Genomic DNA, 13,291 nt, shown 5'->3' on the forward strand with positions numbered 1-13,291 from the left:
TTGCTAACATCACAAATGTTAGTCACGTCGAGAGATATGTAAATGGGACACTGAAAAACAAAAATGTTTTAGTACACCAACGGGGACTTAAAACTGGTAACAGTACTAATCTTGTACAACTCACTGGGATGTATAGCCTAGGATACAGAATACCTGACCAGTGTAAGATGGCATGTATAGAGCTATACACGCTTGCGGTATTGATACATTGGGCAAGGACACGAACAGCAGCTCTGTTAGAAGACTGACGGTGAGAGACATGTTAGTACTGGTAGTACATGTTTAGTACTGGTAGTACATGTTAGTACTGGTAGTACATGTAGTACTGGTAGTGCATGGTAGTACTGGTAGTGCATGTTAGTACATGGTAGTACTGGTAGTACATGTTTGTACTGGTAGTACATGGTAGTACTGGTAGTACTGGTAGTACATGGTAGTACTGGTAGTACATGGTAGTACTGGTAGTACATGTTAGTACATGTTAGTACTGCTATAACATGTACTAACATGTAATAAGAGTACTAACATGTACTACCAGTTCTAACATGTGTACCACCAGTACTAACATGTACTAAAATATAGTAACAGTATGAACATGTACTAACATGTACTACCAGTATTAACATGTACTAACATGTACTACCAGTATTAACATGTATTAACATGTACTACCAGTATTAACATGTACTACCAGTGTTAACATGTACTACCAGTACAACCATGTACTACCAGTACAAACATGTACTACCAATACTACRAGTACAAACATGTACTACCAGTTTATGATACCAGTCTACTATTTATGATTTTGTTTTCAGTYGAGAAAATGTAACTTTTTTTATTGTGTACTTCTATGGCTTACATAATTTGTGCACAACGTATTGATATACAGTACCAGTCAGAAGTTTGGACACACCTACTCATTCAAGGGTTTTCTTTATTTTTACTATTTTCTACATTGTAGAATAATAGTGAAGACATCAAAACTATGAAATAACACATCATGTAGTAACCATAAAAGTGTTAAACAAATCTAAATCTATTTTATATTTGAGATTCTTAAAAGTAGCCACCCTTTGTCTTGATGACAGCTTTGCACACTCTTGGCGTTCTCTCAACCAGCTTCACCTGGAATACTTTTCGAACAGTCTTGTTGAGCACTTGTTGGCAGTGCTGAGCACTTGTTGGCTGCTTTTCCTTCACTCTGTGGTCCGACTCATCCCAAACCATCTCACATTGTAGTGTATGCCAATGTAGAAAATAAAGAAAAACCCTATTTTCTTTACTATGTAGAAAATAGTAAAAAAAAAAATAAGAAAAACCCTGGAATGAGTAGGTTTGTCTAAACTTTTGACTGGTACGGTACATTCTTTCAACATGACTTGATTGTCGTGAACCCCTATTYTGAAAATATTAAGTATCACCTTATAAATGCCTTGTATGTTTTTTCTCCTTCAGAGGAACCAGACCGTGTACATCAACAAGGTCCCAGTGGTTGAAGCCGACTTGATGGCCACCAATGGAGTTGTCCACGCTGTGGGAGCCATCATAAAGCCACTGTGTAAGAGCAATCGCTTTACTGTCCATAAATACTGAATAAACCATCTCACATTACTGTATTTTGGCATACTGTATTATCCTCCAATTTGTCATTCTAAACCTGTCTTGTTCTCTCTCTCCATCTCCTTCAGCTCCTAAGGTTGACAGGGAACAGGCTGATGACCCCATCAGGACTGCCTCTTCCATGAGAGTAAGACATTTATAGACAGTTAACTTATCATGTCTCTTTTGACTGATTTATTAGATGACCGTCGTTGTAAATCTGCAGCTATGTGAATGTACATTATCTTAAAAGAGATTTGTTTTTTGTATGTATATCTACAGTTGAAGTCGGGAAGTTTACATACACTTGGGTTAATCACTAAACTCGTTTTTCAACCACTCCACAATTTTCTTGTTAACAAACTATAGTTTAGGAAGTCGGTTAGCGACATCTACTTTGTGCATGACACAGTAATTTGTTCTAATAATTGTACAGACAGATTATTTCACTTTATAATTCACTGTATCACAATTCCAGTGGGTCAGAAGTTTACATACACTAAGTTGACTGTGTCTTTAAACAGCTTGGAACATTCCAGAAAATGATGTCATGGCTTTAGAAGCTTCTGATAGGCTAATTGACATCGTTTGAGTCAATTGGAGTGTACCTGTGGATGTTTTTCAAGGCCTACCTTCAAACTCAGTGCCTCTTTGCTTGACATCATAGGAAAATCAAAAGAAATCAGCCAGACCTCAGAAAATAAATTGTAGACCTCCACAAGTCTGGTTCATCCTTGGGGCAATTTCCAAATGCCTGAAGGTACCACGTTCATCTGTACAAACAATAGTACGCAAGTATAAATACCATGGGACCACGCAGCCGTCATACGCTCAGGAAGGAGACGCGTTCTGTCCTCCTAGAGATGAACGTACTTTGGTGCTGAAAAGTGCAAATCATCCCAGAACCAAGCAAAGGACCTTGTGAAGATGCTGGAGGAAACAGGTACAAAGGTATCTATATCACAGTAACGAGTCTATATCGACATAACCTGAAAGGCCACTCAGCAATGAAGAAGCCACTGCTCCAAAACCGCCATAAAAAAGCCAGACTCCGGTTTGCAACTGCACATGGGACAAAGATCGTACTTTTTGGAGAAATGTCCTCTGGTCTGATTGAAACAAAAATAGAACTGTTTGGCCATAATGACAATCTTTATGTTTGGAGGAAAAGGGGGGAGGCTTGCAAGCCGAAGAAACCATCCCATTCATGAAGCACGGGGGTGGCAGCATCATGCTTGTGGGTGCTTTGCTGCAGGAGGACTGGTGCACTTCTCAAAATAGATGGCATCATGAGGAAGGAAAATTATGTGGATATATTGAAGCAACAATCTCAAGACATCAGTCAGGAAGTTAAAGCTTGGTCGAAATGGTCTTCCAAATGGACAATGACCCCAAGCATACTTCAAAGTTGTGCAATGGCTTAAGGACAACAAAGTCAAGGTATTGGAGTGGCCATCACAAAGCCCTGACCTCAATCCTATAGAAATTTGTGGGCAAAACTGAAAAAGTGTGTGCAAGCAGGAGGCCTACAAACCTGAATCAGTTTACACCAGCTCTGTCAGGAGGAATGGGCCAAAATTCACCCAACTTATTGTGGAAGCTTGTGGAAGGCTACCTGAAACGTTTGACCCAAGTTAAACAATTTAAAGGCAATGCTACCAAATACTAATTGAGTGTATGACCCACTGGGAATGTGATGAAATAAATCATTCTCTCTACTATTATTCTGACATTTCACATTACTTAAAATAAAGTGGTGATCTAACTGACATAAGACAGGGAATTTTTACCAGGATTAAACGTCAGGAATTGTGAAAAACTGAGTTTAAATGTATTTGGCTAAGGTGTATGTAAACTTCCGACTTCAACTGTAAATATTGTTGTATTCCTTTATTCACAGAAAGACTCAAGAATCGGAGTGAAAAACGGTAAATATCCTTGGATCTCTCACAGTCTCGTGTGGTGCATTCCACAAAACAAACTACTGTTGAACTGGTGTTAAATGTTGTTTTGATCTTCTGTTTCAGATGATCTCTTCCAGAAGGTCAGGAAAAGTATCTCCAGCAGAACGATGACTCGCATCCAGTAAATTAAGAGAAAAACATCAACATCAACACAAATCAGTGGATTGTTCCTTTTGTTTATGGAATATATTCTTATCTGAAAAAAATWAAAATAATAGGAAGTCTAATGGATCTAATTTTGTCAAAGATGGTAAATATTAACCGATCTCTAGATGAAGACAGAGATGGGGTATGTTTTAGTGGAATATCTTGTATAATTGCTTTCATATACCAAAGACCGAAGATTTMAATTACTTGTCTATTGTCTTTTATGTGAAAAATGGACAACCAAAGCACAGCAACTAGCTATGACTACATATAGTGTAGTTTCATCAAAGTCTTTTGAATGTTCACATGTGACTTCTGTTTTTAAATGTAAACGCAGAGTGGATTTTCATGATAAATATATACTGTATTTTGTTTTGATATGATAGATGTAGCATGTTTGCATGTTTAGGCTGGAACGGAAAAGCTATTCGGGCGTACGCAAATAAGTTCTGATTCTCTTCGATTTTTTTTCATTAAACCTGTTGAAAACAATAATGAACCCTTAGTTATGTCACATGCTTTCCATTTGTAACACACTGTAGCAATATATTTATGTGTGGAAACCAAAGAGTAATGTCTGCACATCCCTCCCCCCAAAAAAATTAAATGTTCATTTTGTAGTTTGTTGGGATTTATTCACGTTCTATCCATGACGACACCTAAGTGTTTCAAGATATTGGCACGGCACTTMTGTATATTATATCATATTATCTGCATCAAAAATGGCATCCTATTCCCTTTTTAGTGTCCTACTTTTGACCATGGTCCATAGGGCTCTGGTCAAAAGGTAGTGTGCTGTATAGGAAATAGGGTGCCTTTGGGACGTACCATACTCAATGTCTGAGAACAACGTCTTCCTTTTGTTTGAATTAGACAAACTCCTGCTGAAAACCACCAAAACAGGTCCAACGTCAACACCTCACTGTACAGGAACTGAAAACTGAACTTGGGACATTTTTCTAAGTTAATCTCATCCATGTGATATCAATAATAATTGAATCCAAGACCAATACCTTCAACTCACCACTCACTAARATTGACTTTAATGTTAAGTTTTAAAAACTCTTTGAAGTTTGTTTCTGTATTTCCTCTGGAGGGGGGAAAAGGAAGAATTGTTCTCCGTAAAGAATTTAGAACATAGGAACCCTTACTGTGAGTTCCAGTTTCTAGGTTGAGCCTCTAGAGAAGGGCAGTGTATAAGAGTGTTGTAAGGGAGAGAGAGAGGGATACAGATACAGATGCTCCCAGTTGGCAGGCCTCCCGGCAAATGATCCGGAAACAATGAATGAAACATTCCAAAAGTGTTTTACACTCTGGAGCAGACACTACCAAGCTGTTGGAGCTACAGGCGGCAGAAAGACCACTGACTAGGAGCCCTGGTCAGGAACTGGAGGCCACTGACTGGTCTGGATGCCAAGAAACTATTTAACAAGTCTAAATATTATGAGACAGATTATAGAGAAGGCAAAGGTCACGGCACTCATTAGAGCTCTGGAATTCCCACCGGATTCTAGAACTCTCTAATGTCAGAGTTCGGATTTTATAAGAGACTAATAGATGGAGCAAAGACTGTCAGGAAGAGTAATACTGCTGTTACATCCGTAACCAAACATGTAGTGACTTAATATTGTTGCTGGATGTCATGTAGTTATTTACATGCTACTAGTAGCCTATAGTATATTGTTTCAGCAAGACATGGTAGATTGGCACACCATTTTAAAAGCAATAGTCATGCAGGTTCAGAGGGTTTCTATGTCAAAGTGACCATTGTTTAAGTTCAATCCTCTGTTTCATTCCTTCTTTACCTTAACTGTGCCCTCCTGGACTGTGATGAAGTCGGCCTAGCGCCCGTTATTGCCCTGTAATATCGAACACGTGTGGAACTATTAAAAACACCATGGTTTTAGTATTGCTTTTACTTCATGTATTCCTCTACTGGTCCTGTTCCTGTGGCTTTAACACTTCTTCAAGACACCTAGCCATAACATTATCATCCCTGAAGACAGCTGTGACCCGTACTAGGAGAGGAAAGACAGGTAGCCTACTAAGCCTAGCCTAAGAGCTTTGTTCTTCCTATATTAAAGTTGAAATTACAACAATGATTACTCATCTCTGACAGAGCAGGATGTTTCACGACATCAGTGAAGAGGGTGTCTTGACCTAACATTCACCAGTTATACCTAAAGTTTCTATAGCCTGGTACCAAATCAAATCAAATTGTATTGGTCACATACACATGGTTAGCAGATGTTAATGCGAGTGTAGCGAAATGCTTGTGCTTCTAGTTCCGACCATGCAGTAATATCTAACAAGTAATCTAACAATTTCACAACAACTACCTTTTTCACACAAGTGTAAAGGAATGAATAAGAATATGTACATATAAATATGTGAATGAGCGATGGCCGAACGGCATAGGCAAGATGCAGTAGATGGTATAGAGTACAGTATATACATATGAGATAAGTAATGTAGGTTATGTTAACATTATATAAAGTGGCATTGTTTAAAGTAACTAGTGATACATTTTTTACATCAATTTTTTTTATTATTACATCAAAWWWWWWTTATTATTAAAGTGACTAGAGATTTGAGTCAGTATGTTGGCAGCAGCCACTCAATGTTAGTGATGGCTGTTTAACAGTCTGATGGCCTTGAGATAGAAGCTGTTTTTCAGTCTCTCGGTCCCAGCTTTGCTGCACCTGTACTGACATCACCTTCTGGATGATAGCGGGGTGAACAGGCAGTGGCTCGGGTGGTTGTTGTCACAGGAAGGCCAAAAAGATTATCAAGAACATCGGGTGGTGTAGGTGTCCTGGAGGGCAGGTAGTTTGCCCCCGGTGATGCGTTGTGCAGACCTCACTACCCTTTGGAGAGCCTTACGGTTGTGGGCGGAGCAGTTGCCGTACCAGGCGGTGATACAGCCAGTTTGTCCGCGATGTGTACGCCGAGGAACTTAAAACTTTCCACCTTCTCCACTACTGTCCCGTCGATGTGGATAGGGGGGTCCTCCCTCTGCTGAAGTCCACGATCATCTCCTTTGTTTTGTTGACGTTGAGTGTGAGGTTATTTTTCCTGACACCACACTCCGAGGGCCCTCACCTCCTCCCTGTAGGCCGTCTCGTCGTTGTTGGTAATCAAGCCTACCACTGTAGTGTCGTCTGAAAACTTGATGATTGAGTTTCAGGCGTGCGTGGCCACGCAGTCATGGGTGAACATGGAGTACAGGAGAGGGCTCAGAACGCACCCTTGTGGGGCCCAGGTCAGTTTATGCTGTATTTCCAACTACTAAAGGTCATTGATGACCATATTGATGATCATAAAAGTTGGCAAGACAGCAAAAACAGATCTGAGACTAAACTTTTACTCCTCAGAGACTTGATGTCATTCTCTCTGTATTGATAGAGGCAGATGTTTCTCCCCAGAACGGAAGGTCTCCAACCGCCCTGTACCATGGTTGATCTGTGGTCCATCTGTTGCCCCCTGATACACCCTATTAACATGACCAGGCTTGGCCAACTTACAGAGGGCTCCAAAATTACTGCCACCCCTGACTGGCAATGCACAAACAAGACTTTAAAAAGTATAAACAATATAATTACAGAGATAAACTCAAAATACCAACATGTGAGAAATACTGTACTTTATTAATGTTTCAATGGAACCAACCAAAATCATACAATTATTTAATACAAAATACATTTAACCATAATCAAGGTTTCATAATTATTGGCACTCCTCATTTAGTACTTAGTGCCACCACCTCTGGCAAGGATAACAGCATGGAGTCTTTTCCTGTAATGTTTGACAATGTTAAGGAACGCATTTGGAGGGATTTTGGACCATTCCTCTATGCAGATCCTTTCAAGATCCTTCACATTCTTGGGTTTGCACTTATAAACTGCCCTCTTCCACTCAGCCCACAGGATGGAGGTCCGGCAACTGAGATGGCCATGGCAGAACATTGATTTGTCACAGAACCATTTCTGTGTGGATCTTGAGGTATGTTTCGGGTCATTGTCTTGTTGGAAGTCCACCTACGGCCAAGTCCCAGCCTTCTGGCAGAGGCAACCAGATTGTCAGCCAAAATTGCCTGATACTTGGTGGAATTCATTATGCCATCAATCTTAACCAGTGTCCCTTGGACCTCTGGAATTAAAACAGCCCCAAAACATCACTGACCCCCCTCCATATTTCACCGTGGGTATGAGGTGCCTCTCCTTGTATGCATCTCTGTTTCGACGCCAAACATGCCGATGTTGTATCTGACCAAAACGTTAAATTTTGGTCTCATCTGACCAGAGCACCTTCTTCCAGTCATAATTTAAATGACTTTTGGCAAACTCCAAGCGCTTGCTTCTGTGTCTTGGGGTCAGAAAGGGCTTTCTTCTGGCAACCCTTCCAAAGAGCCTGTGGTTGTGGAGGTGGCGTCTGATGGTGATTTTTTAAACCTGGTGACCCCAAGATGCCACCAAGGCCTGCAATTCTTTCAGTGATTCTTGGGGATTTTGTTGCTTCTCTCACCATCGTCCTCCCTATCCTGGGGGGTAAAATGCATTTGCGTCCTCTACCCGTGAGGTTTTCAACTGTTCCATATCTTTTGAATGTTTTAATAATTGCCCTGACAGTACTCAGTGGTATATTCAATCGTTTGTGGATCTTCTTGAAGCCATTACCAGATTTATGAAGGTCTACGACCATCTGTCCATTTTGAACTGCTAGTTCTTTTGTTTTCTTCATGGTGTTGAATGACAGCGGGATATTGCATGTGTGTTACCTCATTTTTATACCCTAGTGAAACAGGAAGTAATGTAGTCGCTCAATATAGTTCCTTAAGACTTAGATAAACTTAAATAAGTGGAATTTAATTTGTGGTTTAATTTTGGTAGATGTTATTTACAATAATCTTTAATGGTGCCATTAATTGTGAAACCTTGATTTGGAGGACATAGATTTTTAATTAAATCAATAAATTATTTATGGTTGGTTCCATTGAAACATTAATAAAGTACAGTATTTCTCACATGTTGGTATTTTGAGTTTATCTCTATAATTATATTGTTTATATTTGTTTAAGCATTGTTTGTGCATTGCCAGTCAGGGGTGCCAGTAATTTTGGAGCCCACTGTATGTCAAGAGAACACCCAAGATGCTGATGGTAATTTGGGGAACAGATCAAATAGGTCTCAAAGCAGGGTCGGTAGTAACACCCCTTGCTACCGAGATGCTGTATCTCTTGTGTTATTGTGAAAGAGCTATCAATGAAGATCTACAAACCAATTCATTTCCTTCCATCAAAGGGAGAGTATCTGTGTATTGGGTGATTCATAGAACATGGGACTTAAAATATATATATTTAACTCGGCAAGTCAGTTAAGAACAAATTATTATTTACAATGACGACCCTACCCCGGACAACACTGGGCCAATTGTGCGCCACACTATGGGACTCCCAATCACGGTCGGTTGTGATACAGCCTGGAATCAAACCAGGGTCTGTACTAACACCCCTTGGCACTGAGATGCTGTGCCTTAGACTGCTGCGCCACTCAGGAGACCTTATTGGCTAAAATAATAGCCTACAGGCAAAGTAAATAAATGAGGACAGAGTAAACTGTAGTACTATTTTTCAAACCATATTAAAAAAGAAATGAGGATTTAGAATAAACTGTAGTCCTATTTTTAAACCATATTAAAAAAGAAATTAACATAAATGAGAGATGAAGGAATGAAAAGTACAAAACAGACAGACACCAAAAAGGTTTTCTGTACCTCAAGCCTTGAAACACAGTATCATCATGTCTCTTCCGTCTGTTATTGACATCGCTGTGTACATTCTGTTGCAACGTGCCGTCCCTCGCAGTTCTGTTCTGCCTGTTAGACTTCTAGACCCATTGTAGGAGTTTGGGTCTCCCCGACAGCATTACCTTACTGTTAGGCTTTTCCATTCTGAGGATACTGTAGGTACATGATTCTCCCAAACTGCCCTACCAAGCAAAAAGACAGTAACTGCTCATTTGGTCGAAAATGAGTTAATGTCATTTTTGCTACATTAAATACATCCTTAATCATGTGGACAAGTATCCTGCCTCTATTGTATTGTGTTTTGGAGAAAATGGGGGTCATGTTAGCAGTAACTGCATCGTTAGTGTGAAACCAAGGTAAATAAAAGCAATTTTTCTCAGATCCATGCTATGAGTGGTGTGGGTGGCAGGTAGCCTAGTGGTTAGAGCATTGGGCCAGTAACTGCAAAGGTTGCTAGATCAAATCTCTGAGCTGACAAGGAACAAATCTGCCCTTCTGAACAAGACAGTTAACCCACRGTTCCCTGGTAGGCCGTCATTGTAAATAAGAATTAGTTATTAACTGACGTGCCTGAGAGCAGTTACTCCCTTTTTGCTAGGTAGGGCAGCATAGGTTACAGCTGTATCATGTCCATTGTCTGATTAAGATATAATTTAATCTACCTACTTCATTTTGATAAATTATCTTCAATATTCCAATGTTTAATATATTTCTCTGTCTGTCTGTCTGTCTGTCTGTCTGTCTGTCTGTCTGTCTGTCTGTCTGTCTGTCTGTCTGTCTGTCTGTCTGTCTGTCTGTCTGTCTGCCTTCCTGTCTGTCTCTGTCAGTCTGTCTCATCATAAGAGAACTTGCTACGTGTGAAGGAAGACTGCCCACTAGTGGCTGATCCTTCCAGTTGTATCTTTTGGAGCAGCTGTAGCCACTGTTTTAACAAACGCCGATTGGACGTGTCGAATGAGACAAAACAAAACGCCACAAACACAGATGAGCGGCGCACATATCGTTATTCACTGTGTATTTATTCCTTGTGTCATTATTTAAAATGTTTATTCTATTTTTAGATGTATCATTCTCTCTGCATTGTTGTAGATGGACCCGTAAGTAAGAATTTCACTGTTAGTATACACCTGTTGTTTACGAAGCATGTGACAAATACGATTTGATTTGATAAAATATAGAATAGATAGATTTTGATTCAAGAATAGGGCTAGCTAGAAGAACGTGTGAATGAATTTATTTTCATGGATGAAATCAATTCTAATCATATTTCATTCATATTTTGAACATATGTTTTATGTAGACTTGCAATAGGCTCCATTCCCTGTAACAGTGTATATTTTAGTTAGGCTACATTGTAACAATGTTTCGAGATTTGAATTCTAGAGTTGTGCTTCGGCTCTGGTACGTCACACAAGTTGGCTCCATGTTGTCTGGGGTTCACTTCACGAGAGAAAGAGAGGTAACTAATATAAAGTGTGTACCGCAGTTATATTGCAATCCCTACCAAATTAATTTACTTACTTGTGTTCCCGTGACACACACGTTTTCCAGCTGCTATCTTTTCCATGGCACTTATCTTTTCACCTTAGAAAAAAATGATCAAGTAATTTGTATCCTAGTGAGAATCACGTCAAGCCGTTTGCACACCCCCACAACAAACAGTACCATGTCAATGTGCAGGGGTAAAAGGTATATGTAGCTACCTTATGTACATATAGGTAGGGGTAAAGGATAGATAATAGACAGTAACAGCAGTATACTGTAGGTAGGGATAAAGGATAGATAAAAGACAGTAACAGCAGTATACTGTAGGTAGGGGTAAAGTGACTAGGCAACAGGATAGATAATAGACAGTAACAGCAGTATACTGTAGGTAGGGGTAAAGGATAGATAATAGACAGTAACAGCAGTATACTGTAGGTAGGGATAAAGGATAGATAATAGACAGTAACAGCAGTATACTGTAGGTAGGGGTAAAGTGACTAGACAAATAATAACAGTAACAGCTATACTGTAGGTAGGGATAAAGGTAGATAAAAGACGTAACAGCAGTAATACTGTAGGTAGGGTAAAGTGACTAGGCACAGATAGATAATAGACAGTAACAGCAAGTAACTGTAGGTAGGGGTAAAGGATAGATAATAGACAGTAACAGCAGTATACTGTAGGTAGGGATAAAGGATAGATAATAGCAGTAAAGCAGTATACTGTAGTAGGGGTAAAGTGACTAGACAACAGGATAGATAATAGACAGTAACAGCAGTATACTGTAGGTAGGGGTAAAGGATAGATAATAGACAGTAACAGCAGTATACTGTAGGTAGGGGTAAAGGATAGATAATAGACAGTAACAGCAGTATATTGTAGGTAGGGATAAAGGATAGATAATAGACAGTAACAGCAGTATACTGTAGGTAGGGGTAAAGGATAGATAATAGACAGTAACAGCAGTATACTGTAGGTAGGGGTAAAGGATAGATAAATAATAGACAGTAACAACAGTATACTATGTGGTAGGGGTAAAGGATAGATTTCCTCGGAGGAACCTGGGCCCTAGGACCATGCGTGGGACTGCGCCCGTGGTGACTCTTGCTGTCCCAGTCCGCCTGGCCTTGTGCTATTCCAGTTTCAGCTGTTCTGCCTGCGGTTATGGAACCGCTACCTGTCCCAGACCTGTTGTTTTTCACTCTTGATGATCGGCTATGAAAGCCAACTTGAAAAATTATTAGATTATTATTTTTGACCATGCTTGTCACTTATGAACATTTTTGAACATCTTGGCATAGTTTGTTATAATCTCCACCCGCACAGCAGAAGAGGACTGGCACCCTCATAGCCTGGTTTCTCTCTAGGTTTCTTCCTAGGTTTTGGCCTTTCTAGGGAGTTTTTCCTAGCACGGTGCTTCTACACTGCATTACTAGCTGTTTGGGGTTTTAGGCTGGGTGTCTTACAGACTTCGAGATATTAGCTTTGATGTACGAAGGGCTATATAAATAAAATTGATTGATTGATTGATTGAGATAAATAGACAGTAACAGCAGTATACTGTAGGTAGGGGTAAAGGATAGATAATAGACAGTAACAGCAGTATACTGTAGGTAGGGGTAAAGGATAGATAATAGACAGTAACAGCAGTATACTGTAGGTAGGGGTAAAGGATAGATAGATAGACAGTAACAGCAGTATACTGTAGTAGGGGTAAAGGATAGATAATAGACAGTAACAGCAGTATACTGTAGGTAGGGGTAAAGGATAGATAATAGACAGTAACAGCAGTATACTGTAGGTAGGGATAAAGGATAGATAAATAGACAGTAACAGCAGTATACTGTAGGTAGAGGTAAAGGTAGATAATAGACAGTAACAGCAGTTATACTGTAGGTAGGGGTAAAGGATAGATAGACAGTAAACAGCAGTATACTGTAGGTAGGGGTAAAGTGACTAGACAACAGGATAGATATAGATGGTAGCAGCAGTATTATATGGTGGGTATGAACGGTGTGTGGCGTCAGTATGCATGTGTGTGTGTGTGTGTGTTACACAGGAGGTTGGTGGTACCTTAATTGGGGAGGACGGGCTCGTGTTAATGGCTGGAGCAGAATCAGTACAAAAGGTATAAACACAGGTGTTTGATGCTATTCCATTCAGCTATTAGTATGAGCCGTCCTCCCTCAGCACCCCCTCCCTAGTGTGAATGTGTGTGTTGGGGTGTCAGTGTGAGTATGTGTGAGTGTGGTGGGTAGAGTCCAGTATGTGTGCATAGTCAGCTGCAA

General features: G+C 40.0%; 1 protein-coding gene across 1 annotated transcript in view; it reads left to right on the forward strand.

Annotated features, from left to right (window-relative positions):
• Window positions 1-4,208, forward strand: part of LOC111966014 (transforming growth factor-beta-induced protein ig-h3) — a 57,728-nt gene extending 53,520 nt beyond the window's left edge. Inside the window, 4 exon segments of the mRNA XM_070444167.1 lie at window positions 1,440-1,561; window positions 1,692-1,750; window positions 3,503-3,530; window positions 3,630-4,208. Of these exon segments, the coding sequence (XP_070300268.1) occupies window positions 1,440-1,561; window positions 1,692-1,750; window positions 3,503-3,530; window positions 3,630-3,691 (271 nt within the window). The 3' untranslated portion in view covers window positions 3,692-4,208.
• The last annotated feature ends 9,083 nt before the right edge of the window (window positions 4,209-13,291 follow it).

The sequence above is a fragment of the Salvelinus sp. IW2-2015 genome, linkage group LG6.2, assembly GCF_002910315.2.
Source record: "Salvelinus sp. IW2-2015 linkage group LG6.2, ASM291031v2, whole genome shotgun sequence".
In the NCBI taxonomy this organism is placed as follows: Eukaryota; Metazoa; Chordata; class Actinopteri; order Salmoniformes; family Salmonidae; genus Salvelinus; species Salvelinus sp. IW2-2015.